This window comes from Boleophthalmus pectinirostris, unplaced genomic scaffold, assembly GCF_026225935.1.
Source record: "Boleophthalmus pectinirostris isolate CB_2022bp ecotype Guang Dong unplaced genomic scaffold, ASM2622593v1 HiC_scaffold_1, whole genome shotgun sequence".
Taxonomy (NCBI): Eukaryota; Metazoa; Chordata; class Actinopteri; order Gobiiformes; family Gobiidae; genus Boleophthalmus; species Boleophthalmus pectinirostris.
In genome coordinates this window covers 34142534-34169966 of record NW_026570970.1, presented here as the reverse complement: position 1 = coordinate 34169966, position 27433 = coordinate 34142534, and the positions used below count along the sequence as shown (strand labels likewise).

Sequence of the window (27433 nt, the reverse complement as noted above, 5' to 3'; positions counted from 1 at the left end):
ATATTTACAAATAAATAAAAAGTAAAAAAAGTAAATTAGTATGTTTTTTTGTTTGTTTGTTTGTTTGTTTTTTTTCCCCAATTATCAAACCTAATTATTAAGAAATTGAGGCACATAAAAAGAGGTAGAGGCCAAATCAAATTCTCCTCTCTATTTTCCTAATTTAATAATGAAAAGTATTATTTGTCAATTTATCAGTTTGTTGTTGTTGTTGTTGTTGTTGTTGTTGCTTGTAATTTCTTGTAAATGGAGCAGCCAAATCCTCTCTGTCATATCTCTCTGCCATTGTTTAAACTGAAGTATAGCCTTAGTATATCTTATTAATTCCTAAGTCTGGGTCAAAAAGAAAATGTAAATTGTCTCCGAATGTTTCTCAGAGATAAATTGATAAATTAAAAAATAATAAAAAAAATATAAAAATAAAGAAAAAAATAAATATAAATAAATAAATCCCAATAGATGCCTGAACCATTTTTAAAACATAAAAACCTATCGAATGGCTAAGGAGTATAAACAGGCCCATGAAACTATATAGCTACGCCATTAATTGTGAATTTAATGTTAAATGCTTATAATGCGAATACAATACAAACTTTATTGATTCAGGGAAATTACTGTAGCTCACACATTACAATGAATGAACCTTTTTAAACTAAATATTTTTCCCAAGGATTATTTTATTTTTAGGATACCGGAAATTATGGCTTAATCCTTTGTAGTTTTGTTGTGAAATCCGGAAGTGTGCATGTTTGTAGTTTTTTTTTCTCCGCCTGACCACTGTTTCGGCCGTATTCCTGACTTCGAAGCGAATTCCTTACACGTTTTCACAGTTTCCCGGGATTTAACAGTTTTTTTCTACTATTTGGGCTTCGTGTTTCCCTTATTTCCAGGATGGTCAAAGTATCGTTTAACTCAGCGTTGGCTCAAAAAGACGCAAAGAAGGACGCAGAAAGTCTGATACCAGAGGACGAGGACAAAGTAAGTAGTTAGCCAGAAAAAAACATGGCCAACTAGATAAAAGCGGTGTTTTACGAGTCAAAACAGACGCGATTGACATGCTTTTAATGCTATTTCAATGCTTAAACTCACAGTTACTCTTTTATTACCGATTTAACTATGTTTCCGTACGATAAATGTGTTTATTTCAGCGCTTTTGCACGCCTTTTATGCAAAGCCAATGCTGGTTTGTGTTTGATAGTCGCAATTCCTGTTTCGGGCGTGTATCAAAGCACTTTTTTTTTTTACCATGACACAAGCTGATAAGGCCTTACAACTATTTAATTAACATTTACGGTTTTAATTAATACATAATTGCACAACGATTGCATTGGATTTAACTAAATGTTTATAGAGAAACAAAAGTCACATGCACGTATCTGCTCTGGTTTATCTCATGACAACACTGCAAAAGGTTAAAGTACACATAAATGTATACGTGTAAGCTTATTTATTGTAATATATTTGCTTTACTTTGCTGTTATTTGTGTAATCTCTTTATTCGTCATTGTTTAATCTCCTTGTGTGGTGTTTGTCAAGTGTAAAGTGCGTCACTGTTGCGGAATAGATAATATGGAGGGTGGTATCTGCGCAGGCAAAGTCCTTTTAGAACGAAATTATAATTAAAATTTAAACATTATAACGTGATAATATTTCGTAAGGTTGGATCAAATTAGATGTAATTTATGTGAAAATATAATGAATCCATTTACAGCATGTGCACATTTTGCCCTTGGTATACTCCGATCAGAACGTGTGTATTTTTCATGTCTGATGTGTACTATTACTATTATTTGTAAGTATTTTAATGAATTACTAGTAACTTTTCACTTCTACTTGAGTCATATTTGTTTTTGATACAGTTGTTCTTATTTTGGTACATTTTCTGCTTTTACTTCTCTTCTAAACTTCTCTTTATAAACGAAACTAAAAAACACTCACACACAGAAAGGTAAATACTAGATGGATTTGTTTAATGCCTTACTGTGGAATTTTCAAGGCAAATTAATCACGTGTCCATGGAGTCGCACCGCCACCAGAAAAGTTACACAATGTAGCTTTAAGTGTTTAGCCAAAGCCATACATCTTTTTTAGCTAATTATATTTGCAGAACGATGTCTTAGTTACCATCTTTATCATCATCATCATTATTATTATTATTAGTAGTAGTAGTAGTAGTAGTAGTAGTAGTAGTAGTAGTAGTAGTATTTTGGTTTTATTTTTATTGCATTGAAATCAGGTGTCCTTCCTTCCTGTGAGCAGGCTTGCATCTCCACAAACCTGACTCAGCTCTGGCCTCCTCCTGCCTGTTTCAATGGAAATGTTGCTCCTTTTTTTTAATACAGTATAAAACGGCATAAAACGTATCTGTCTCCATGGAAAAGTACAGTTTTAAGTTTCTGTTACTATGGAATCATGCAGGAGAAGTGTCAACTCCAGAGAGTTACATACTGTGTCTAAATTCCTTGAAATCTCTTATTATGAACCTGTCAGTTATTTACAGCACATAATTGAACAGTACAAACACAGGATGTTTTTTAAGACAAATTATTAAAACCTAATGTCACGGCTCATGAAACCACAATTTCAATCTCTATTTCAGTATTAAGGAATAGGCTCCACACTGATTCCAATACCACAATGATAATAAAAAGACTGTTTCTTTAGACGGTTTCAAAATCAGCTCATGAGTTCTGCTTTAGGCCTCTGTTTGTGTCGTGTGCAGTGTGTTCTGTTGAGAGGAAGCGCAGGAAGTGGCCTGTCCCGGTTCATATCCTCAAAGTTTAAACAACATGAAGTTAATCAACAGCTGTGGCTTTGCTCTGACGGAGACAAAACGCTCTGCCCATACAATCCACTAAAGAAGATACAAGGCTTTGGTTAAACACTTCAAGGTACATTGTGTAACTTTTCTAGTGGTTGTGGAAATTTGACTGGTTTGTCTTGAATGTTCCACAGTACGGAATTAAACATAGCCTGATACTTATGGGTAGTTTTAGTGTTACCCAAAGATACTGCGAAAAAATATGCATCGCAGATTTGACATGTAACCTGAGGGTGTATTTATGGAGACAGATACACTGCGGAACATTCCTTGGAGTGGTCCAAAGTTATTGCTCACGTACCATATTTTTCAGACTATAAGTTGCTCCGGAGTATAAGTCGCACAAGCCAAAAAATGTGCAATGAAGAAGAAAAAAAACATATATAAGTTGCATTTTTGGGGGAAATGTATTTTATAAAATCAGAGACCAGGAACCAACATTTCATCTTGAAAGGCAAGATATACTAATAACAACAGAACAGAGAACAACAGACTGAATAGGAGTTAATATGTTAACGTAAGATATTAAGAGTTATTCAGATAATTATAGCATAAACAGACCATAAGTTTACCAAATTCAGGATCTCACTCCAGATCACTAAATCCATTGAATTCATCCTTGGTGTCATTTCTGCGCGACCTCCGGAGATAAACCATAGATCCATGATGTAAATGGAGCACCGCTTCCTCTTCTGCGTAGCTGTCGACAGACTCAGCATCAGTTCCTGTTATAACTGAATCCCGACAGGATGATTTCAGTTGTCATTGAAGTTCAGGCTTTGTCGATTCATCCAGTGACTTCCAGGAAAGTTGCATGGCGCACCTGCCCGGTTGCCGTGAAGCTGTGTTCTCCATCCCCGCTTTCTGCCATTCCCTCACAAGTTTCTCGCTCACTCCAAACTTTCTTTCTGCTGCTCCATTACCGTTTTCGGCTCCAGATTTCACTATTTGCAGCGAGACAATGTTTTTTTATACAGGAGACATGCGCAGAAGAGTGTGAAGTGACAGTGGTACAGGAGGAGATAGTAGCAGCAGATACTGACACACAAGCCTAGAGCCTCTCGTGGCTGTCAGTCTGAAAATTTTAATATATAAGTGGCACCGGAGTGTAAGTCGCAGGAAACACCCAAACCATGAAAAAAGTGCCACTTGTAGTCGGAAAAATATGGTACCTTACGCATTCAGAGCATCCTAATTATTTAACACAATAAGTTTCAAAGAGCTTTTCACAACTTTCAGAGACCATAGTGACTGGTGCGAGACTGATTCACGGACAATAAAAACACTTAAATACAATAATTAGAAGCAGATAGTCCACAACGCTCTCATTTTGATCCTAAGAGCCTTCTATGCCTTTTACTATGTATCTGTCAAGCATCCCAGTTATTCACCATGATGAGTTTATAAGCTCTTTGCACCACTTTCAGACCAGAGAAGAGTTTCGCTGTGACTAAAACTACAACAATGAAACATTTTAATTAGACACAGACAGTACACTGCGGACTTATTTTGACCTCAAGAGATGCTTATGCAATGTATCTGTACTGGGGCGAGACAAGTCTTGCTCAAATACATGGGAAACATCTGGATTTTTGCTTTCGGTTCTATCAACAGCTGAGTTTTTATCATGTATGTTTTAATCAAATATGTGTGAGGGGGATTTCCATGTGTCTGTGTGCTCTACGGTAAACAGGACAGACGCAAAATTGCTCTGATAACACAATGGTATCAGAGAAGGGGGGGCACTTTTTGAATCACTTTTGGTTTCAGTTTTGAGGGCCAGTTTGAGTGGTTTATGTGCTGAAATTAATAGTGTTTTCCAGGGATTCACTGATTCAATACTGGATGTTTGTGGGATCGGATATCGGCTACCAAATGTGTTTGAACTTTTATGTATACAAAGATGTCCTGTAGTTACTTGAGAGATACGTAACAGCCACATACTGTAACACATTTGGATCAGTTTTATTTTTGTTTTAAGGACATAAATGCTCTTTTCAGTCTCTGCTTTGGTATCGGTCGATATCGGGTATTGGCAGATATTTAAAGCTCTGGTATAGAAATCGGTATCAGAGCTGAGAAAAGCTGGATCAGTGGATCTCTAGTTTTACAATACTTAAATGTTGATACTAAGTTTAGTCCTGGTTTAGTTTTGCTTTAGTCCTTCTTTAGTGATAGTTCAGTCCTGGTTTAGTTCTGGTTTAGTGCTTTTTTAGTGATGGTTCAGTCCTGGTTTAGTCCTGGTTTAGTCCTGGTTTTGTCCTGGTTCAGTCCTGCTTCAGTTCTGCTTCAGTTCTGGTATAGTCCTGGTTTAGTCTTGGTTTAGTGCTGGTTCAGTTCTGGTTCAGTCCTGGTTCAGTCCTTGTTTAGTGCTGGTTCAGTCCTGGTTTAGTCCTGGTTCAGTGCTGGTTTAGTACTGGTTTGGTTCTGGTTTAATCCTGGTTCAGTCCTGGTTTAGTGCTGGATCAGTCTTGTTTCGGTTCTCTTATAGTCATGGTTTAGTTTTGGTTTAGTGCTGGTTCAGTCCTGGTTCAGTCCTGTTTCAGTCCTGGTTTAGTCCTGGTTTAGTGCTGGTTCAGTGCTGGTTTAGTCCTGGTTTGGTTCTGGTTCAGTGCTGGTTTAGTCCTGGTTTGGTTCTGGTTTAATCCTGGTTCAGTCCTGGTTTAGTGCTGGTTTAGTCCTGATTTAGTGCTGGTTTAGTCCTGGTTTGGTTCTGGTTCAGTCCTGGTTTAGTGCTGGATCAGTCGGTTCAGTTCTCTTATAGTCATGGTTTAGTTCTGGTTTAGTCTTGGTTTGGTGCTGGTTCAGTTCTGGTTCAGTTCTGGTTCAGTTCTGGTTCAGTCCTGGTTCAGTCCTGGTTCAGTCCTGGTTCAGTCCTGGTTTAGTTCTGGTTTAGTCCTGGTTGTGTGCTGGATCAGTCTTGGTTCAATTCTGGTCTAGTGCTGGATCAGTCGGTTCAGTTCTCGTACAGTCATGGTTTATTTTTGGTTTAGTCCTGATTCAGTCCTGGTTCACTCCTGGTTTAGTCCTAGTTTAGTCCTTGCTCAGTTCTAGGCCTGTCAGGATAACCCATTTCGTAGATGATATATTGCTGTAGAGAGGAGCTGCCATAAACAATACTGAAACCATTTTATGCCACTGACACAATAACAAGAAAACAGGGTAATCCCAGTAAACCATTTTACAAGTACACGAGATCATTTAAAGGCTGAGCTGCAACAAATGAATAACAGAATGGAGCAAGAATTAACCAAAGAAGTCACATATTCAAACTTTTACAGCTCAAATGTTAAAATACCCCAAATCTCCAACTTGTATCAAGAAAATGTACACACAACAAAAACTGAGACCCAAATATATTGTTGCTGTCATATATTGAAGGATGAGTGGACATAGTATTTATAGTGATCGGCCCACTCAGTCCTGGTTCAGTCCTGGTTCAGTCCTGGTTCTAATTCTTGTTAAGTCCTGGTTTAGTCCTGGTTTAGTCCTGGTTTAGTCCTGGTTTAGTCCTGGTTTAGTCCTGGTTCAGTCCTAGTTTTAATTCTGGTTCACTCCTGGTTCTAATTCTTGTTTAGTCCTGGTTCTAATTCTTGTTTAGTCCTGGTTCAGTCCTGGTTCTAATTCTTGTTTAGTCCTGGTTCAGTCCTGGTTCAGTCCTAGTTCTAATTCTGGTTTAGTCCAGGTTCAGTCCTGGTTTAGTCCTAGTTCTAATTCTGTTTTAGTCCTAGTTTAGTTCTGGTTCAGTCCTGGTTATAATTCTAGTTTAGTCTTGGTTCAGTCCTGGTTCAGTCCTAGTTTTAATTCTGGTTCACTCCTGGTTCTAATTCTTGTTTAGTCCTGGTTCAGTCCTGGTTCTAATTCTCGTTCAGTCCTGGTTCAGTGCTGGTTCAGTCCTGGTTCAGTCCTGGTTTAGTCCTAGTTCTACTTCTGTTTTAGTCCTAGTTTAGTCCTGGTTCAGTCATGGTTCTAATTCTAGTTTAGTCCTGGTTCAGTCCTGGTTCAGTCCTGGTTCAGTCCTGGCTCAGTCCTGGTTCAGTCCTGGTTCATGTTATACAGAGAAGAGGGGTCAGTTTTTAGACCAGTTTCAGTTTTATTTTGAGTCCTGGTTCAGTCCTGGTTCATGTTATACAGAAAAGAAAGGGCCGTTTTTAGACATGTTTTGGTTTTAGTTTGAGTCCTGGTTCAGTCCTGGCTCAGTCCTGGCTCTAATTCTTGTTTAGTCCTGGTTCAGTCCTGGTTCATGTTATACAGAGAAGAGGGGTCAGTTTTTAGACCAGTTTCAGTTTTAGTTTGAGTGTTTTTTTCTTATTTTATTTGATGATGCCATACTTTCAGATGGAGAACAGGGGCCTTAGGGGCTTTTTACAAGAAATACCCAAGATCCACAAACATTTCTCCTTCTCATTATTTGTTTGGGATCGGCTCCACAAACGTCATATGAATCTGACGGTTTAAAGTTCTTTGAACCGACAGCGATCACGTCTTGGGTTGAATAATGGCACCAATTTCTGAAGCTGTTGCAAAAAAATGATTTCACTTTTGTTTATTTATACTCACAGAGAAGACGTTGGACTTTGTGCCAGTTTTTGTTTTATGTGGATAGGCCCAGTAATTTCAAAGATATGAACCATAAACCAGGTCAACAAATCTGAAATCTGACAGTTACACTTTAACTCTAAGGTTTTTTTTTTCTCAAGTTACATAAGACCTGTATCACGGAAGATCATTTATTTCAATTGTTCAAACTCAGTGCAGTGGAAAATATGTGACTGACTCAAACACGCTCCTGATCATATCTAGAAGAACATAAAAAAAGGATTGGGGACATGTACAGAAGAATCATATACTGCATACAGATAAAATAAAGCACTTTTTAGCACATTTCGGACAAAGTGCTAATATTAAATCCTAGTTTCATCCTGGTTTAGTTCTGATTTGGTCTTGTTTTAGTGCTCGTTCAATCCTGATTTAATCCTGGTTCAGTCACAGTTCAGTCCCGGTCTAGTTTTAGTCTAGTCTTGGCTTAGTCTTGGCTTAGTCCTGGTTTAGTCTTGGTCCAGTGTCTTGTTTGTTTTGTTAGGATGAAACTGGATCTTGGACACGGATCGGTTTTGGTCTCCACAGAAACTGTAACAGGATCCGTTCTAGACCATGACTCACACAAAAGCCTGTAGTCCAACAGTTAGTCCTGGACTAGTCTTGGTCTAGTCCTGGATCCAGTTTAGTATTTGATTGGTCAATTTCAACATCATTTAATATTTTATTATAGCTCTGTAATCTGTAGTTAGTGTTGTCATAATCAGAAAACCACTATAAAACCACCCTCACAAGTGCTGAAACATCACTGCATGGAGTTTTATCTTATTTTACATATATATTTATATATTTTGTATTGTAAATGCTATTTTTGCCGCATTTCTTTTTATTATAAATGATGCACTTGATATTTACATTTTGCATATCTTCAAAATAACATTTACAAGTGAAGCTTACTGGAGGCACTACTGTGTCTGAAGCTTTGCAGTTTAGACTTTAATCTGAGCTTAAGCTTTGTTTGAACATTACCTGACCACCAAGAGCTGATTTAGCTGTAGCTCTGATAGGTGAGATGATAAACAAACATCACAGTCACAAACTATCTAGTATTAGCAAACACTTTTTCAGTTAGTCACTCTCTCTTTTTGTTGAAAATCAACCTAATCAGGACCATGAACACTCATATTGATCACATTTTGTATTTTGTCTTGACTTTTCAGACAATTTTAAAACTTTTTTGCCAGTGTCCGCTAATGTGTGCACTGTCACCATGGTAATTGCTGAACATTCTGCTATAGATATTAGGGATGGGCATGATTAATCGATAATTGATCATTAAGAATTTCATCTATTACGTTAATTTTAATCGACAAACCGAATGTAGGTTGCTGTGTGTAGCGTGACCAAACAGGGGTCCGTACATGTAGCTCTCTGCATCAGAAGGAGCGAGCAAACACAAACAGTCGGTCAGTCTGCGACGTGCCGAAGCACAAATGTGTATTTAACAATGACTTGTACAAGAAATTCCACGCTTTCTGTTGCGTTCGGGAAAGTGGGAGTCCTTGTGCACAGTCTACAAAGCAGGAACATATGTTTCGGTGTCCAGTGGGAAAAAGTTTTACTATGTGAGAGTCTCGCAATGTCGATGACGAGTCCCCACCTCCCTCCCCCCGTACGGTGTCCTGGTTTTGACAAAGGCAAATATGGTCACACTAACCTGTATTCACATGAATCATGTCTTTTAATGTAGTTTTATCTTCACTGAGTTTATGCAAATTAGCGATGCGGTTTTAAGTTTTGTTTCTGTGAGAGTTGTGCAAAACTGAATTAAACATATTATAATGTCAAACGGATTGATGTGGCTCTAGAGTCGTTACGGTTTATATGTCGTTAAGTTGAATTTATTTATGCAGATTAGTAGTGCAGATAGTAATAATAATAATGATCATTTTAATATAAAAATGTTAATGATTAATCGATAATCGTTCGTTAATTCTTCCGACGATCGATTAAGAAAATTTCAGCGAATGCCATCCCTAATAGATATACATGTAGAAGCCCTCCAGCGTGAAGTCACTGCAGAGGTCCAGGCCTGAGTGAACAAGGCGTTCTTTGAGCTGACACTGATTTGAATGAGCTCAGAGTGAAGCAGAGAGGACAGAGGAGACACCATCACACCAGGAACACGAGAATCACTGCTCTAAAGTCACACCGTTGCTTTTATAAACTCTCCATCTGAAAAAATTTATCCAAAAACATGCTGGGAGTCACCCCAAAACATGCACAACAAGTCAAATCCCCCAGCTAAGGTAGTCCTGACCAAGACTAGAGACACTGAAGGATAGGGGTGTGCAAAAATTTCAAAATATCAATATATCATTTAGTTTAATGTGATGATAGAGTATTAATATCGTGGGCTGCTGTATCGATATATTTCACAAAATAATTTTATTACAGCTACAGTTTTGTTGCTTGTTTAGAGGAAGGAAACTCATTTATGTGACACATTTGACGTTTTCACTGTTTTGATGATTAAAATGGGTGTGTTTCATATGAACTTTGCACAAGAAGTGCCTTAACAAAGACTTTTAGTATCACACCCATGATTTAGCCTTTATGTTATATAGAACCGTATTGGATTGATTTGAAATATATCGTATCGAACTGACAGCTCACTGTATCGAGATATGTATCGTATCGTGGCCTACGTATCATATCGGCAACTCCTTAATGATACCCAGCTCTACTGAAGGATGGGTCAAATGCAGGTTTAACCCAGCAACACTTAAGGATTTGTGAAATCTAGAGGACAAATTCATATCTAATAGTGAGTCAGTCACAACAGTTCTAGATTTCGCGTGTCATTCGCTTGTGATTCTTGAACTGAGTTGGCATCTCGCCAAACAGAGAGGCCAAGAAAACTCATCAAATTTCCCCAAAAATGGAGGAGTAATGAAGGAGTAATGTGAATGTTTTAACTTAAACCTTTAAATCAAATCAAATCCACTTTATTTCTATAGCACATCTCATAAACAAAACAGTTTCCCAAGTGCTGCACAATACAGATAAAACATATCCAATAGAAATATAAAGCTCTACTTAAGTCTACTTGTCCTCATTAAGACAATAAAACTAGTAAAAATCAAATAAGAGCAAGAATACCAGTAAATAATAAAAAGGTAAAAAACATAAAAATATACAAAATGAATAAATATGAAATGAAAAATCAAATACAGACTTTTACAGTTACAGTTACAGTTGAAGTCTTAACTTTACAACTGGCCCTTTGATGACAAACATGATCTAAATGTGGCCCTTGGTGAAAATGAGTTTGACAGCCCTGTCCTAAAGCCTCTTCTCCAGGCTCATATAACCAGTTCATCTTAATTAAATAGGCGATAAGTATTTCAATGATAAACTTTTGTTTATCTTGGTGCAGCTCTTTTATGTTTACCTGCTCTCCAGAAATCTGATTATTATCTGATTTCAGATCATCGGGTTGCATGTTTTGACAAGGCAACAGGTAAACTCATGTAGCAAAGACAAACACGAAGGATTGAAGAGGTATTTTAAAATTCAGGGTACTTCAGGGTGTTTTTTTTAAATACAGCAGATACTCTAAAATCCATTGATTCACTGACACATGTCACCGGGACTTTTTGATTAGAGATTGGCCAGTACATTTTTTTTCCATGGCCGATGCCATCACTGATAGTTTAGAATCCAGAGCAAGATGGCCAATAAGGTCTGCTGATATTTTTGGGCTCATATATACTGTAAATTTATTATTTATTTAAGTTATCTCATTGAAATTTACTACCAACTCCCCCCAAGCCATTTTTTAAGAAAACTGTGTATCACATTCAGTGCAGTTATGTCATATTAAAGTGTTAAAATAGTTTGTGTGTATTTGTGCAGCAAATCGACCAAAACAAACTATCGGCTTGTGTTGGAGAGTTACAGTTGATAGCCAATACACAAAATTCCAAATATTGGGCCGATATATTGGTCTATCTCTATTTGTGGTGATCACTTTTCTTTTGTACGACACACAACAAAAATATACAAGGGGTTATCTGATAATTCTATTTTTTCTGGCCATGTCAAAGTACCATGTGTGCCCTATTGTTGCACCTCTTCCTGTTTAGTATTTTCACATTTTTGCCTCTTGTGTCACAGATGTTAAGAGCGCTGAGTTACCAAACGCCGTCCCTTCTGCCTGTCGAGTCTTGTCTGGGACGAACCCAGAGTTTGTTGTGAAACAGGAAAATCACACCACAAGACGCATTTTATAACATCTGCACCGAAACAAAATCAACAAATTATAAAAGGTTTAAATACACAAATCAAGAATCAAGTCTAAACTAAGCCTGTCACGCTAACCAATTCAACCAGTACATGAGCTGCAATCAAGAAAGAGCAGAAATTGTAACACTTTACTAGTAGATAATGGGTTATAGATGTTTTAAATTCAATCTTTGACTGCTCAAATTTAGTCATAGTGTAGAAAAATAACCAGAAGTTCCCCACTAGCACAAAGAAAAAGCACCCACGGTAAATGTTGACCCTGAAAAAAGAGTTTCGTCTGTCATGTACTGAACGAGAAGTCGATAAAGAATCAAGTTTAGGGATGTAACAATAAACGAAATAGTGTGATTTCGTATCGTCAGATGTCTCACAGTAATATCGAGGGTCATCACAATATATCAAATTACAAGACTCTTCACTTAAATGAATAGTTATGGTTCAGCAATAGCTAAACAAACAGAAACCAACCTTTGCTCCGTTTCATTTAGGGGTGTAATGATATCCAAAACTCATGATATGATATCGTCACAGTATGAACCTCACAGTACGATATTTACAAAACTGTTAATATGCTACTTTTTCCTCTTAAAATACCTTGACAAGACTTAATAAAAAAAATAAAAAAATAAACGCTTAAAAGTGCTTAGAACTGTTATTTCTAGTCTGCACTGAAATGGAGCAAAGGATCATGGTCTATGTAGTTCCCTCTGTCTTTTTTTTAGCTATAGCTGCACCATAACTCTTAATTTAAGCAGAAAGACTTGTAATTCGATATATTGTGATGGTCCACGATATTATTGTGAGAACTCTGACGATACAATATCATTATATGTAGGTTACTGTTACATCCCTAGTTTCAATGCAGACTACATGAGGAAATGACTGTTCTAAGCACTTTTAAACGTTAGTTCTTTGGGGTAAGTCTTGTCAAGACATTTTAAGAGGAAAAAGTAGCGCATTCACAGTATTCTGAGCCTCCACAAAACATCGCAATAAATATCGTACCATGAGATGCATATTGTGAAAATATTCCTATCATGATTACATCCCTAATCAGTAGGGGTGGGACGAGATACAATTTCCACAAGACGAGACGAGACACGGGATTGGATCTGGAGATTTTGACAGTATTTAGGCTTTAATAAATATATTGTGCATTTCAGTTCCCAGTTTTAGCCTCACCATTTTTGATTTACTTTATTTAATATTGCCCTGCTTTTTGGGACTACACATTGTCAAAAATTTTAACTTGTCAGTACTTTAGTTTTTCAGTCAAAAAGTAAAAACATGAGGAAAAAATCTCACAAGATAATTTTTTGTATGTGTGCACAATTTTTGGTCTTTTGGCAATTTTGTCTCTTGAGATCTTGCAGCACGAGATTTTGTCCCAGCCCTACTAATGAGTTTAAATCCAGTTCTATATTTGGACCTGAGCCATTCTAAACCAGTTCTGTACAAAGACTGAACAATATTGAGCAGTATTGTTATTGTTATATTCTAACTACTTGAGTCATGATCCAAACGAAATTGTGATCTCACTGATTCCATGAAAATTGTGATTTTTATTTTATTGCTCACTCGTAGTTATTATCAGCAATATGTCTGGCTATCATTAAGAAGTTGCCAATGCGATACACACCTCGATACATAGCCCACGATATGATACACACCTCGATACATAGCCCACGATACGATACACACCTCGATACATAGCCCACGATACGATACACACCTCGATACATAGCCCACGATACAATACACACCTCGATACATAGCCCACGATATGATACACACCTCGATATATAACCCATGTTGCGTTACACACCTCAATACATAGCCCACGATAGGATACATAACTCGATACATGCTCCACAATACGATACACACCTCGATACATAGCCCACGATAGGATACATAACTCGATACATAGTCCACGATACGATACACACCTCGATACATAGCCCATGATACGATACACACCTCGATACATAGCCCACGATACGATACACACCTCGATACATAGCCCATGATAGGATACATAACTCGATACATAGCCCACGATACGATACACACCTCGATACATAGCCCACGATACGATACATACCTCGATATATAACCCATGATATGATACATACCTCGATATATAACCCATGATGCGATACACACCTCGATACATAGCCCATGATAGGATACATAACTCGATACACAGCCCACGATATGATACATACCTCGATACATAGCCCACGATACAATACCTAACTTGATACATAGGCCACGATACGATATGTAGCTCACGATACGATACATACCTCGATACGTAGCCCATGATACGATACATACCTTGATACGTAGCCCATGTTATGATACATACCTCGATACGTAGCCCACAATACGATACATAACGCAATACATAGCCCACGATACGATACATAACTCGATACATAGCCCACGATACGATACATAACTCAATACATAGCCCACGATACGATACATAACTCGATATATAGTCCACGATATGATACATACCTCGATACATAGCCCACGATATGATACATACCTCGATGCATAACCCATGATATGATACACACCTCAATACACGATATGATACATAACTCGATACACTGTACTTTTGAATTGATACAATATATTTCAAATCGATGCGATACAGTTCAATAAAAAGTAAAGGCTAAATCATGACTGTGAAACTAAAAGCCTTTGTTCAACCACTTCTTGTGCAAAGCTTATATGAAACACAGAGATTTTAATAATCAAAACTGTGAAAATGTCAAGTGGGTCACATAAACAAGTTTACGTTCACTAAACAAACAGCAAAACTGTAGCTCTGTAACAAAATAATTTAGAAAAATATACCAAAAAATACTCTTGGCAATATAGCGATACAGCAGTTCCTGATATTAATACTGTATCATCACATTAAACAATACAATATACTGATATTTTGATATTTTTGCATCAACAAACATTATATTTTATACTAAGGCTGCAAATAAAGCTTATTTTGCTGATTATTTTCCAACTAATCAATTTGTTTTAACACACAAAAGTCCGTGAGTATCAGATGTTTACAAAGTGTTACCTAAATAAACCAGAAGTGAAACCACCGGGTGAAGTTTTTGATCGAAAACAGAATGCGTTTGTCTGGTTTGTAAAATAATTTGTTAGATGCAGATGTCTAACTCTCTATTCTATTTTCATTCTTTCCTGTTAAGCTGTTACAAAGAGCAGTCAGAGAATGAGGAAGTACATATACCAGTTTGTTTGTGTGCTTCCCTTAAAAGAATCGGTATCATATCGGTCAGCGCCGACACTGGTACCGATTTATCACTCCTCCCTAATTTCAATATTGGATTATTTGTGATTAATGGATTCACTTGTTGCAGGCCTGCATTCTCTCATGACCTTTGGCTGTACTGACTTCAGAGCTGAACCCGGGGAGAGCCCTGGGTTTAAAGTGCAGCTGCTGGAGTCTCTTTGGCTATTTCTGTCCCAAATGGAAACCACTGAGTCAACTGAGCAGACAGGAGCAGGCAGGATCAAAGAGGAGCAGACAGGAGCAGGCAGGATCAAAGAGGAGCAAAGAGGAGCAGGCAGGAGCAAAGAGGAGCAGACAGGAGCAGGCAGGTGCAAAGAGGAGCAGACACGTGCAAAGAGGAGCAGACAGGAGAAAGGAGGAGCAAAGGGGAGCAAACAGCAGAAAAGAGGAGCAGACAGGAGCAAAGAGGAGCAGAGAGCAGAAAAGGGGAGCAGACAGGAGAAAAGAGAAGCAGACAGGAGAAAAGAGAAGCAAAGAGGAGCAAAGAGGAGCAGAAAGGAGCAAAGAGGAGCAGACAGGAGAGAAGAGGAGCAGACAGGAGAGAAGAGGAGCAGACAGGAGAGAAGAGGAGCAGACAGGAGAAAGGAGGAGCAAAGGGGAGCAGACAGCAGCAAAGAGGAGCAGGGAGAAGCAGACAGCAGAAAAGAGGAGCAGACAGGAGAAAAGAGGAGCAGACAGGAGAAAAGAGGAGCAAGGAGGAGCAGACAGCAGAAAAGAGGAGCAAAGGGGAGCAAACAGGAGAAAAGAGGAGCAAAGAGGAGCAGACAGCAGAAAAGAGGAGCAGGGAGAAGCAGACAGCAGAAAAGAGGAGCAGACAGGAGAAAAGAGGAGCAGAAAGGGGCAAAGAGGAGCAGACAGGAGAGAAGAGGAGCAAGGAGGAGCAGACAGCAGAAAAGAGGAGCAAAGGGGAGCAAACAGGAGAAAAGAGGAGCAAAGAGGAGCAGACAGCAGAAAAGAGGAGCAGGGAGAAGCAGACAGCAGAAAAGAGGAGCAGAAAGGGGCAAAGAGGAGCAGACAGGAGAGAAGAGGAGCAAAGAGGAGCAGACAGCAGAAAAGAGGAGCAAAGGGGAGCAGACAGGAGAAAAGAGGAGCAAAGAGGAGCAGACAGCAGAAAAGAGGAGCAGACAGCAGAAAAGAGGAGCAGACAGCAGAAAAGTGGAACAAAGAAGAGCAAAGAGGAAGAGACAGGAGCAGGCAGGAGCTTGCATATTGTCCACCCTTACTTCCCAGTCAATGAGAGGTTTTGTATTTGTTCAGTTACCGCTGCAAATGTGTACTTCTTGCTTACTGTAAAAGGCATGAAAAATGTGGTTTGTGGTGTGGTTTTCAGAAATGACACAAAACTTCCTCTATCGTGTGAGAAATTTACAAGTAAAAATGTGTCAATTCAACCTCCTAAAACCATCTACAGTTACTCTTTAACTGCTGTTTGGTTCGGGTGTTAACAATCATGAATAATTCTAATATTGTGATGTTTCTTCTCCAAATTTTGACACCTAACATTGTATATTATTTCATCGATTTATTTCAATTTGGGCCATGCATATTAATCAACAAGTCTGCAACAAGCTTCAACATACAGTACCAGTCAAAAGCTTGGACACACCCTCTCATTCAATGTTTTTTTTTTCTTTTTGTTTACTGCTCTCTACATTTTAGATACATACAAAAGACATGAAATATATGAAGCAAGATATGTGGAATTGTGTAGGAAAGAAAAACTAGTTAAATCACTTTTTTTAATATGTTCTGTTCAAAAGCAAATTCTATGTTTTATATTCAAATCCAACTGCAAGTATCCACCCTTTGCGTTGTTGACAGCACTGTAAACCCTTGGCCTTTATGATGAAGACTCTTGAAATGGTATTCACTTCGCAGCTGGGTCATGCCAAAAATGCCAAACAGGGTTCAAAGCAAAGGGTAGCTATTTTAAAAAAATAAATCTAAAACAAGAGAGTTATTGTGAGTTTTTTGTTTGTTTGTTTACTACACACCATACGTCGGTGCATACGAAGGTGCATTTTTGATTTTTGGTTCCATTGAGTTAAGATGTGAATGCATTTGGAAACTAGAAAAGCACTCAGAGAGCGCAGACCTCCGCCAAGGACTACAGTCCCCCTCATATTAATTGTGTTTTCCATAAGTATTTGTCTCGTATCTTTCAATTTGGAATATGAAAGAGGATCCCATTGTCCATCCCTGAGTCAAATGTCATGGGGTTTGGTCAATAATTAACCGAGATATTGAGAAACAAAATTTTTGGTCCCATTTACCACAATGTGAAACTAAAATTTCAAAGTAATCCAGAATCCAGGATTTCTTCCGGATCACCTCCAAAATTAAATCAGTTCTTCCTTTTCACATTTCTAACAAATCCTGAAAATTTCATCAAAATCGGTCCATAACTTTTTGAGTTATGTTTCTAACAGACAAACAAACAAACAAACAAACAGACAAACAGACAAACGCCGGCAAAAACATAACCTCCTTGGCGGAGGTAATAAATCAAACTTCATCAGCAGCAGTACCAGAAAGCTCTTTAGCAATGCACATTTAAACCCAGAGAGAAACAACAGCAGCAGCAAGGTGTCAGTCACACTTAATATTTACAATGTTATTAGCTGTTTTGTCAAATGACTATTAAGGATGTAACAATAACTGAAATATCGTGATATCGTATCGTCAAAGTTTTCACAATAATATGGTGGACTATCACAGTATATCGAATTACAAGTCTCTTTGCTTAAATTAAGAGTTATGGTGCAGAGAACTACATAGACCATGATCCTTTGCTCCATTTCAGTGCAGACTACAAGAAGAAATAACACTTCTAACACTTTTAAGTCTTAGTTCTTTGGATCAAGTTTTGTCAAGGCATTTTAAGAGGAAAAAGGAGCATATTAACAGTTTTGTTAGCCTCCACAAAATATCGCAATAAACATCATACCGAAAATATCGTACTGAGAGATTTGGATATTGTTACATCCCTAATCGACTCCCCACCATATTGTGAGCTTTCCCATGATATCGCAATAAATATCGTACTGTGAGGTTCATACCGTGACGATATCGTGTCATGAAACTTGGATATTGTTACACCCCTAATGACTATTCAAGAAATTCATGGATTCGTCAAACAACCTTGGGACGGACAAAAACATGTTTGCATCACATGGTGTCAACAAATTGTCAATGCACCAAACTATAAAAGCATTTTTCAGTTGTTCAGATTCAAAGTATGGAGAAGAACACATTACCCCAATCCTTGCGTCTTTGCACCAGCTTCCTGTTCATTTTAGAATTGATTTTAAGATTTTATTGTTTGTTTTTAAAGCTTTGAATGGACTGGCCCCACAGTACGCCTCGGACCTCATCCAAATTTATACCCCCGCGCACACTCTGAGGTCCGAGGGCCAGCTCCAGCTCTTGGTGCCTAAGACGAGACTTAAAACCAGAAGGGACGGGGCCTTCTCTGTGGTCGGCCCTAAGCTCTGGAACGCTCTTCCCCTCCACGTACAAACAGCCCCCACAGTGGAGAGTTTTAAGTCTCGTCTTAAGACCCACTTTTATTCTCTGGCTTTTAACACTGTGTGAGTTGTGTGGTCCTCTGTGTTTGTTTTATATATATTTTTGTTTAATGTTTTTTTTTTTTTTTTTACTTTTATTGCCACAAATCAATTCACATCAACAGTGTCCTGAGACCGGACCTTCACACAATTTATACATTCACTTTTTTTTTTATGTATTTTTATTGGTTTTATTTATTTATTGCTATTCTGTGATTTTGCTCTTGTTTTATTTTACTGGTTTTATTATTTTAAGACTAGTATGGTTATTTTAGTAGTTTATTTTAGCACTTTATTATTGTTGTTATTATTATGTATTTGTGCAGCACTTTGGAAACTGTTTCTGAAATGTGCTATAGAAATAAAGTGTATTGGATTGGAATGTATGGGAGCCGGCAAGGTCAAAAATCAATTCAAGCTAACATTGAAGACACTGTTTTCTGATATATGTTATAATGTCGTCTCCTCATCAAATATACCCTGAGTTGTGTTTTGTTTCATTCACACATGATTAAAACACAAAGTCTTCACATTTACTCTGAGTTCTTCTCTCGAACAGTTCCATCCCATTCATTCATAGTCTTGCGTTTAGTGTAAATAGTCATGGAAATAAAGTGAGTGTGTCCAAACTTTTGACTTGACTCTCTGTGTGTCTGTGTGCGTTGCAGGATGCAGAGGCCGTCGTTCCCATCAGACATCAGTCCAGGGCTTGGTGCTGGTGCATGTGCCTGGGCTTGGCTCTCATGCTCAGTGGAGTCGTGGTGGGAGGAGCCTACCTGTACCGCTACTATATCACTGAGGTAAATATAAAGTAGTAGTAGTAGTAGTAATGGTTGTTGTTGTTGTAGTTGTAGTTGTGAGTCATTTTTTATGGTCAGAGGAGCTGATGGTGCAGATATGCATTCTGCCAAAAAGCGGATGTGGTTTAGCACCATCGAGTGAGAAGTGAACCAATAATGCAATGTGTGTAGACATTTGAGTTTTCTTGAAAGCTTCTGTATTACATGTTTGTATAACAGAAAACAAGCCCGAAATGTATTATGTGTTTAGGGATCTCCTGATTCCTTGCAGGAGGGCCAGGTGTTCTGGTGTGGAGTGAACTACAGAGAGGAGGACTTCATGATGCTCGAGGATGATGAGGTACCACAATATCTCTTAAAACTGTCTCCAAAAACACAGCTTCAGAATAACATAAATGTTCTGCTTTGTTCTGTGTAATCATGGAAAGATCATGAAGATAAGCCGAAGATAGATGTCTTATTGTTTGCAATGGCCTGTGATCAAAAAATAAAACTGCATTACTTTCACATGACTCAGGGAGTAATTTGTCGCACATGCCATATATCTGTAAGAACACCTCCTTATAGCTGATAAATGCAAGAGGACAGACTGCTAACTTTTAATATCTTTGATCAATACTGGTCCAGTGCTGCCAAATGGGACAAGAGAAACATGATCAGTTCTGACCAATCAGAAGAGAGAGTGGAACTAGGCTGACTTTTAGGCAAATTTTTAGACCAGACATGTCAAACTCTAGCCAGGCTGGCGCCACCTAGTACCTCTGCTCAGTTTCATTTCTCTCCAGCAACTAGGTCAGGAATCAGAATAAACTAGACGGTTGACAAAAACCCCAGAAGTGTGAGTTCAGGCACCAGCCAATCAGTGAAGAGCCATATATTCTGTGTTATCAACAATTCCCGAGATCAAGGATTTTAAGACAGAATAAAGAGAATGTTTGGTGAATTTCAGCAAGAGGAAAGACGTTACTGTCCTTCTTCCTACGGGATTTGGGAAAAGCTTAATATACCATAATATAGCCCTGTTAGCGGCGCATTACGTACATGACTACCAAATAGCAGTGATTGGTTAAATGATAAAAAGTACCTGCCTACTGTCGAGCGAACGAATTCTAACACTGCGAGGTTAGACGGTTTCTACGAAGAGAAACCTGCTGATGAATCAGACTAGTCATACTCAGGTCTGGGGGCCAAATTTGACCCGCGATATACAGATACGCTATAGAGACATTATTTAATTAAAATTTTGTTATTATTTTATATTTTGCTTGTTCTGGATTCAGTGTTTAAGCAAAACTGTTATTAAACATTTATTTTAATGAGAAAAGGTTTAACATTACATATCTTGAAAGAAGAGAAAACATGCAGATGTTGGTGAAATTTTTTCTGTAAATATTTAGTTTGGCCCATGACTTAGTCCCAGTTTTTAATTTTGGCCTCTGTGAATTTGAGTTTGACATCCCTGTTTTAGATGCTTTGAGGATATATAATTTTTTAAAAGGTCATGTTGCGAAAATAGAGAAGATAGAATATAGAGATTTTTACAAATTTCGACAGTCTGTCAGCATGAGCAGTTTGAAAACACAAAAAAATGCATTGTGCTCTATAGGAGACGTCTTTCTAGGCCAGAGCTGCAGTACCTGGAGCGGCCACTAGTTGATCTCCATGGGGACAAAGAGGGAGAGTCTTATACAGTTCTTATGATAGATTCTTGTGAATGAGTTTTGACTCTTTTCTCAGCATTTCTCCCAGTCGGACCTGCTGTCTCTTTTGTGCAGCTCAGTGTTGTTCTGACCTTTTGTCTGTGTGCTTCAGGTGCAGGTGGAAGTGGAGGCTCCGTTCAGTTTGAAGCAGCTTGAGGAGAGGATCCAGGTGCTGGAGGAGGAGCAAGTGGAGCTCATCAACGTCCCAGTGCCAGAGTTTGACGACAGGGACCCGGCCGACATCGTGCACGACTTCCAGAGGGTCAGAACACATCACACACCACACAACACACAGCAATATAAAGGTTTTAAGATGCATTTTTAAAAATTAATCATGGCATTTATATAGTGTCTTTTAATACTCCCAAAGCGCTTTACAGTTCATTGTTTATTCACTCCACACTTAGTAATTGCTTTGTCTAAAATATTTTCCAGTACGGTATTAAACCTTTCTATCATTATGGAGACCAAACCAGGCCAAGTTACAGGTCAGATCTATGGAGTGGCACCCCCCTCACAGTCAGAATGCCTGTTTTTTTAGGTATTTTTGAGCTTTATCACCACCTGTTATTGAATAAATATAAGGTAGTGCTGTTTAATGTCACACTGTGGAACATTCCAAGCAGACCAAGCACAGATACTTCCATAGAAACAAGAAGATGATGTAACTGAAAAGTTATATAGTGCATCTTTAAAGTGCACAAAAAATAAATGTTCTTAGTCTAATCATACGTTTTGGCAAGAGATGCATCAATCCAACTTTTTCTGTTCCTCTGCTGATGTCGATACTTTGCCTTTAATCTTAAAGCTGATATCCGATAGCAGACGATACTAGGGCAGAGACCGAAAATATAATTGATTTTCTTTGAGCACCAAGGAGTGTATTGTTAAATATGACTTAAGTGTGTTTCGTGACTGTTATTTATCAGAACTGCTTTGGTCACTAATACAAGATGTATGGGCCAGGCATCAGTCAAAACACACAAATACACAATTTCTTCACTGATATCTTGGGACCAATATCAAATCCATCAAAATTTTCAATGTCAGTGCTGATATGTGATACCAGTTGATGCATCCCTATATGTATCAGACATTAAGGTTGTTATTACAGTTGCTAGGTAACAGTTATTGACATCATATCTGCTGCCCATGCTCAACCAGGAAGACAAATTATAAACTTCACCAAAAAAATAAATAAATAAAATAAAAACTGGCTATATATTTTTGTAAAATCTTAAATATCAATGTTGTTGAAATGAATAGTCTACCCTGCTATATGCACTTAAAATATATGAGAGCTGGTCCATATGTTTCGATCTGTGTAAGTTCCTCACGATACAATGTGTACCCCATACAAGGACCACAGTACAATATGATACAAGCATATAGGTCATAAAGTTTACTAAATACATATTTTTAAATTCATATTTTAATATGTTGAATAACAGAGTCATTTAATGTCAAGTGCACAATGCACAACCTTTGAATAAGTCGGCTGGGCTTAATTCAGTAGGAAGTCTATAACCATGTACTGTATTTCTGTATTCATATTCTGAGTACAACCTTTTCCTTGCTCTTTTTTGTTTATATCAAGACACAGAACCTTTTTTGTTAGTAAGTTCAGTATTATAATTGATTGCAATATCTTCTATATCAAAAATTAATTTAACATTATTTGTTACTGTACCATGCCTGTCTGTCTGTGATTAAAGCTGCTCGTCTGTCCCTCAGATGCTGACCGCTTACCTGGACCTGAGCCTGAATAAGTGCTACGTCATCCCCCTGAACACCTCCATCGTGATGCCCCCCAGAGACCTGCTGGAGCTGCTCGTCAACGTCAAGGTAACTTACACAGACATGTGTGCAAAGCAATGTCTTAATATTCTGTTTAAGTAAGTAAAGTTGAGTTTCATTCACATGTTTGAATGCACCTTGAATGTGATATCATTAGGATTTAATCCATTCAAGAGAGTCTAGCTCTATCTAGGGTTGCACCGATCCACACTATAGCTTTATGTATTTGCTGATACTGACCGATACCAGTGCAGAGACTGAAAACAGCATATATTTCCTTAAAACTAAAATAAAATCCAAATCCAAACTACAGAACAACTTTGTATCAATAAAAGTTCACACTTTATGAGACTTTCTGGGCCGACTATGACCAGTAAATAATCTTATTACAATAATTTCTATGTCCAACCAGCAAATTTACCCAGCAACCATACTGTATGTAAACAAAATTTTAAGTAGAAATTGCACAATAGTTATAATTAGACAAATACAAATAAATGACAACACCTTTATTTTGTTAAATGAATGTTTAATTTGTCAGAAGAATGTCTGCATTGTGTATGGAACTTTCCGTGTTGATGACAGATTAGGAGACAGATTAGAACTCACCACTTCCTGTAGTTTTGTGCTCTTCTTGTCAGCTCTTTCCATAAACTGGCACTTAAGTAATGTAAAACTATCATAAATAGTCATCTCATTTACTCACCCACCAAACCAAGTCAGAATGAGAAATACATGAACACCACATGAAAGTCATATGCACTTTAAGTATTGCTGTAGGTTGAGTGTTAAACCTGTACTCATTACAATTTTTTTATGAAAACATTTCGTTGAACCTTGCCCTAAGGTGGGTTCACGTTCTGGAAATCATAGGATTGATGATATCATAATTTCAGACGAAGAGCAGGGGCCTACTGATGCTTTGCGGCTGATGTCATCAACAGTCCCTGGGGTTGTGATGTTAACTAAATCAACTAAATCTACTAAATCAAACTCCTAAACAGGACAATGAACACTTGTATTGATCACAGGCTCCTGAAAATGCATTGTTTTATTCCATTTTGTGTTTTCTTGAGTTTTTTGTGTTTGCTAAAAATGGGACAAGATCTCGGCAAGATTGTGCACACATAGTAAACATGATCTCATGAGATTTTTTCCTCTTGTTTTTACACTTGGATTGGAAAAAACAGCACCAGCGAATTAAATTTTTTGAGAATGCGTTGTCCCAAAAAGCAGTTCTGCAATGACAGCAGAAATATTCAGTAAAGTAAATCAAAAATTGTGATGGTAAAATTGGGAACTGAATTGCACACTGTATTTATTATAGCCTAAATAATGTAAAAATTTTATCTTGTCTTGTTTTCGTGGACCCACTCTCGCGTGATGTCAAATGTTGAACCTTATCATGATTCGCGTGTGTTCCTCAGGCCGGGACGTACCTGCCTCAGTCGTACCTGGTGCATGAGGAGATGGTGGTGACCGAACGCATCGAGAACGTGAACCAGCTCGGCTACTTCATCTACAACCTGTGCCGCGGCAAAGAGACCTTCAGACTGCAGCGTCGAGACAGGATCCTGGGTAACGATGAAGCTTCACTCACATATATGTTGTACCTTTGCTTAATAGTGGCCGCTAATTTAGGTTTGAAGAGAGATTAGGGTTGTCAAAAGTATCGAAAGTGTCGAAAATCAGATACTGAAACTAGTATTGAAACTATGTATATTATACTCATTTTATAGGTCACATCCACAGGACTAAAATGAATCTTTCCTGAATGTCTTTAGGATGATCTTGAGCTGTATCAGAACAAGTATAAGAGCACATAGACTACAGTAGTATACGCCCATGGAGCACTATGAAAGATCATTTGTTCCATCAGATTTTGAATTTTAAATACGACTGAATTTCTCACTTTGAATTTTTTAATTCTGAAAAAAGATGTTTGAATTATTTTTATTCAGAGTTTTAGTGGCTGAAATTTGAAGTTTACTTTCAATTCAAAATAAACAATATTTTCTAGCCCTCAAATTCATCAGTCAAAATTCAGAATGTAAAATTCGCAGTGAAAAATTTTGCAGCAAAGATCCAAGATGCCAAGGCAGAAGCAATCGATCATGTGAGCATCGAGGACAGAGGCCGTTTCCTATTGGCTGTTCTCATCTGTGGGCGGGGTTTACACTTAAGAAATTAAAGAGATGAGGTTTTGATGAGGTAAATTTTGACCGATCAGCTCGTGTCACTGCACTATTTCCTGTTTCTTAATAAGTTAGATCGGATCACTTTGGATTGATTGCTTCTGCCTTGGCATCTGGAGCTTTACTGTGAATTTTCTTCACTGCAAATTTTACACTCTGAATTTTGACTGTTGAATTTGAAGTCTTAAAAATATTTGTGCTGAATATTTAAAAGGAGATTTTTTTTTATATATATATTGAATTTTATACACTGAAAATATACGCTTAAAATTTCAGCAAACAAAAATTCATAATAGAAATAATTCAAACATGTATTTTCAGAGTAAAAAATATTAAAGTGAGAAATTCAACAGCATTTAAAATTCAAAAGCTGATGAAACAAATTGTCTTCCATAGAGCACTGTTTAAATCTTGAAAATTACAAAATGGAGATATCAGAATCCGTATTGAGTACCAAGTCTATTCCTTTGTACTAAAATCGAGTTTGAAATTTTGAGTTGTTAATTTGTATATTTAGCCTTTTACTCTTCTTTTTTTCATGAAGTTAACTGGACGATTTTTTCTTCTTTTCCAGGAATACAAAAACGTGAGGCCCTGAACTGCCACAAGATCCGCCATTTCGGGAAAAACGTTGTGGTGGAGACGATGATTTGTGAGGTTTAAACCTTGCAACTCGGGCTCCTGCGTGCGTTTGTCACATTTTCACACCTCACCTGCATTTCTCAGTCTCTCTACACTGCAAAAATGAATATCTAACATACGGAAACTTGAAGTCATAATACAATTGCTTTTACTTAGCTAGCGTATTCCGTTGCTTATATTAATTGTTTAACTCTTTCATGACCTGACAGGCTGCACTTTACTTTACTACATAATAATAACATTGTAATAAGACGTAGAAAGAATTGTAACTGGAATAAAGCTCTGTTGGCATCTTATTGGCTCATGTTATTACAAAATTACATTATTATTTTTTTAAATTTGCACTTTTCATACTAATAATTACTAATACCTTAATTTTTCCATATGTCCTGTTTCAATGAGTAAGTATTTTGTATAACATTTGAAATTGTTTCCATCCTATTATCATGTTTTAACTAATACCAAATTACAAAAATGTATCTGTCAACAAAGTGCAATAATTAAGCTTGGATGTACTGAAACAAAATAGTTGTGAAACAGGTCAAATAGTCCAAGTAAAGTCAAGTCAAGTAAAGTTAAATTTTTAAAAATCAAAGTTAAGATTTCTGTTTTGAATTCAAGTGATTTTTAACTCGTCCAGATTTTCATTTTTTGCAGTGTGTAAAGACAAGATAATTTGTTTGGTTTGGAGAAAAGGAGAGGGAGGAGAGTGTATTTTCCACTTTATTTTTACAGAGAGTTTGTTTGATTTCTGGGGATTTTCATAGTGTCTTTTTAAGGACTTGAGTTTATAAGTTTTGGTCAAGCAGATATAAAAATGTTACTCAAGTAAGCGTTGCTTCAAAATAAGCAAAACAGTGATTCAAAAAGCTACTTGAAAATACATCTGTAAAACATTCTAATAATTATGTTATTAAGTCCCATTCACATATATATCCCAGAAAGTTGCTAGGTACAAAATGCTCCAGGTTGTGTAACCAAGGAAACCAGGTTCATAACTAGGAAACCAAGCTCATAATCCAGGGAAATCCAGGCTTGTAACCAGGAAACCAGGCTCTTAACCAAGGAAACCAAGCTCACAACCAGGAAACCAAGCTCGTAACCAGGAAACTAAGCTCATAACTTGTGAAACCACATGAGTGATTTACCCGGGAAACTGTCAGGTCAAAAATGCAGAGAAATTAGTTCTAGCTTCATTCACACGTGACCCTGCTCTGGCAAAATGCAGTAGTCCATGTCTGGCAGATGTACTCTAGTCCTGGTCTAATCCTGTGTTAGACCTGATTTAGTTTTGGGTCAGACCTGGGTTAGTCCTGGTTTAGTCCTGGGTTAGATCTGGGTTGGACCTGGTTTAGACTCAAGTCCTTTTAAAGACACTCCATAACTTGCTATAAATATTCGACTGTGTGTTAAACAGTAAATTATTGTAATCAAATAATTGCACCTATGTATTTTCTTAGAAATTGCTTTTTTCTACAAAGATAAAACTTTTATAGGGACTTTGTTATTGTCTGCTGTAGCTTTTAACACTGCAACACTTTCTATGTCTGAAAAAAAAAAAGACTTAATTTAACTGTTTTATATTTGAATAAAATGGTCTTTGAGGGTTTTCTGTGAATTGTGTTTTGAATGTGTATTTTTGAATAACTTTGTCTGTTTAACTAATTGTGTGTATAATCTCTTTAAAATATGCACAGATCTACTCAATAAAGAGAGGAATACTTCTGGAAA

General features: G+C 37.5%; 1 protein-coding gene across 2 annotated transcripts; it reads left to right on the top strand.

Moving 5' to 3' along the window:
- The first annotated feature begins 723 nt into the window (after positions 1-723).
- On the top strand, positions 724-27433 carry itm2bb (integral membrane protein 2Bb). 2 transcript variants are annotated; one of them, XM_055162107.1, is made up of 7 exons: positions 724-978; positions 19237-19368; positions 19619-19708; positions 21181-21330; positions 22803-22913; positions 24293-24443; positions 25635-27433. In XM_055162107.1, the coding sequence occupies exons 1-7, from the start codon at positions 892-894 to the stop codon at positions 25721-25723; spliced, it is 810 nt and encodes a 269-aa protein (XP_055018082.1). In that variant the 5' UTR covers positions 724-891; the 3' UTR covers positions 25724-27433. The 2 variants fall into 2 exon arrangements, with proteins under 2 accessions (XP_055018082.1, XP_055018119.1); XM_055162144.1 differs by having other exon boundaries at positions 725-978; positions 19640-19708.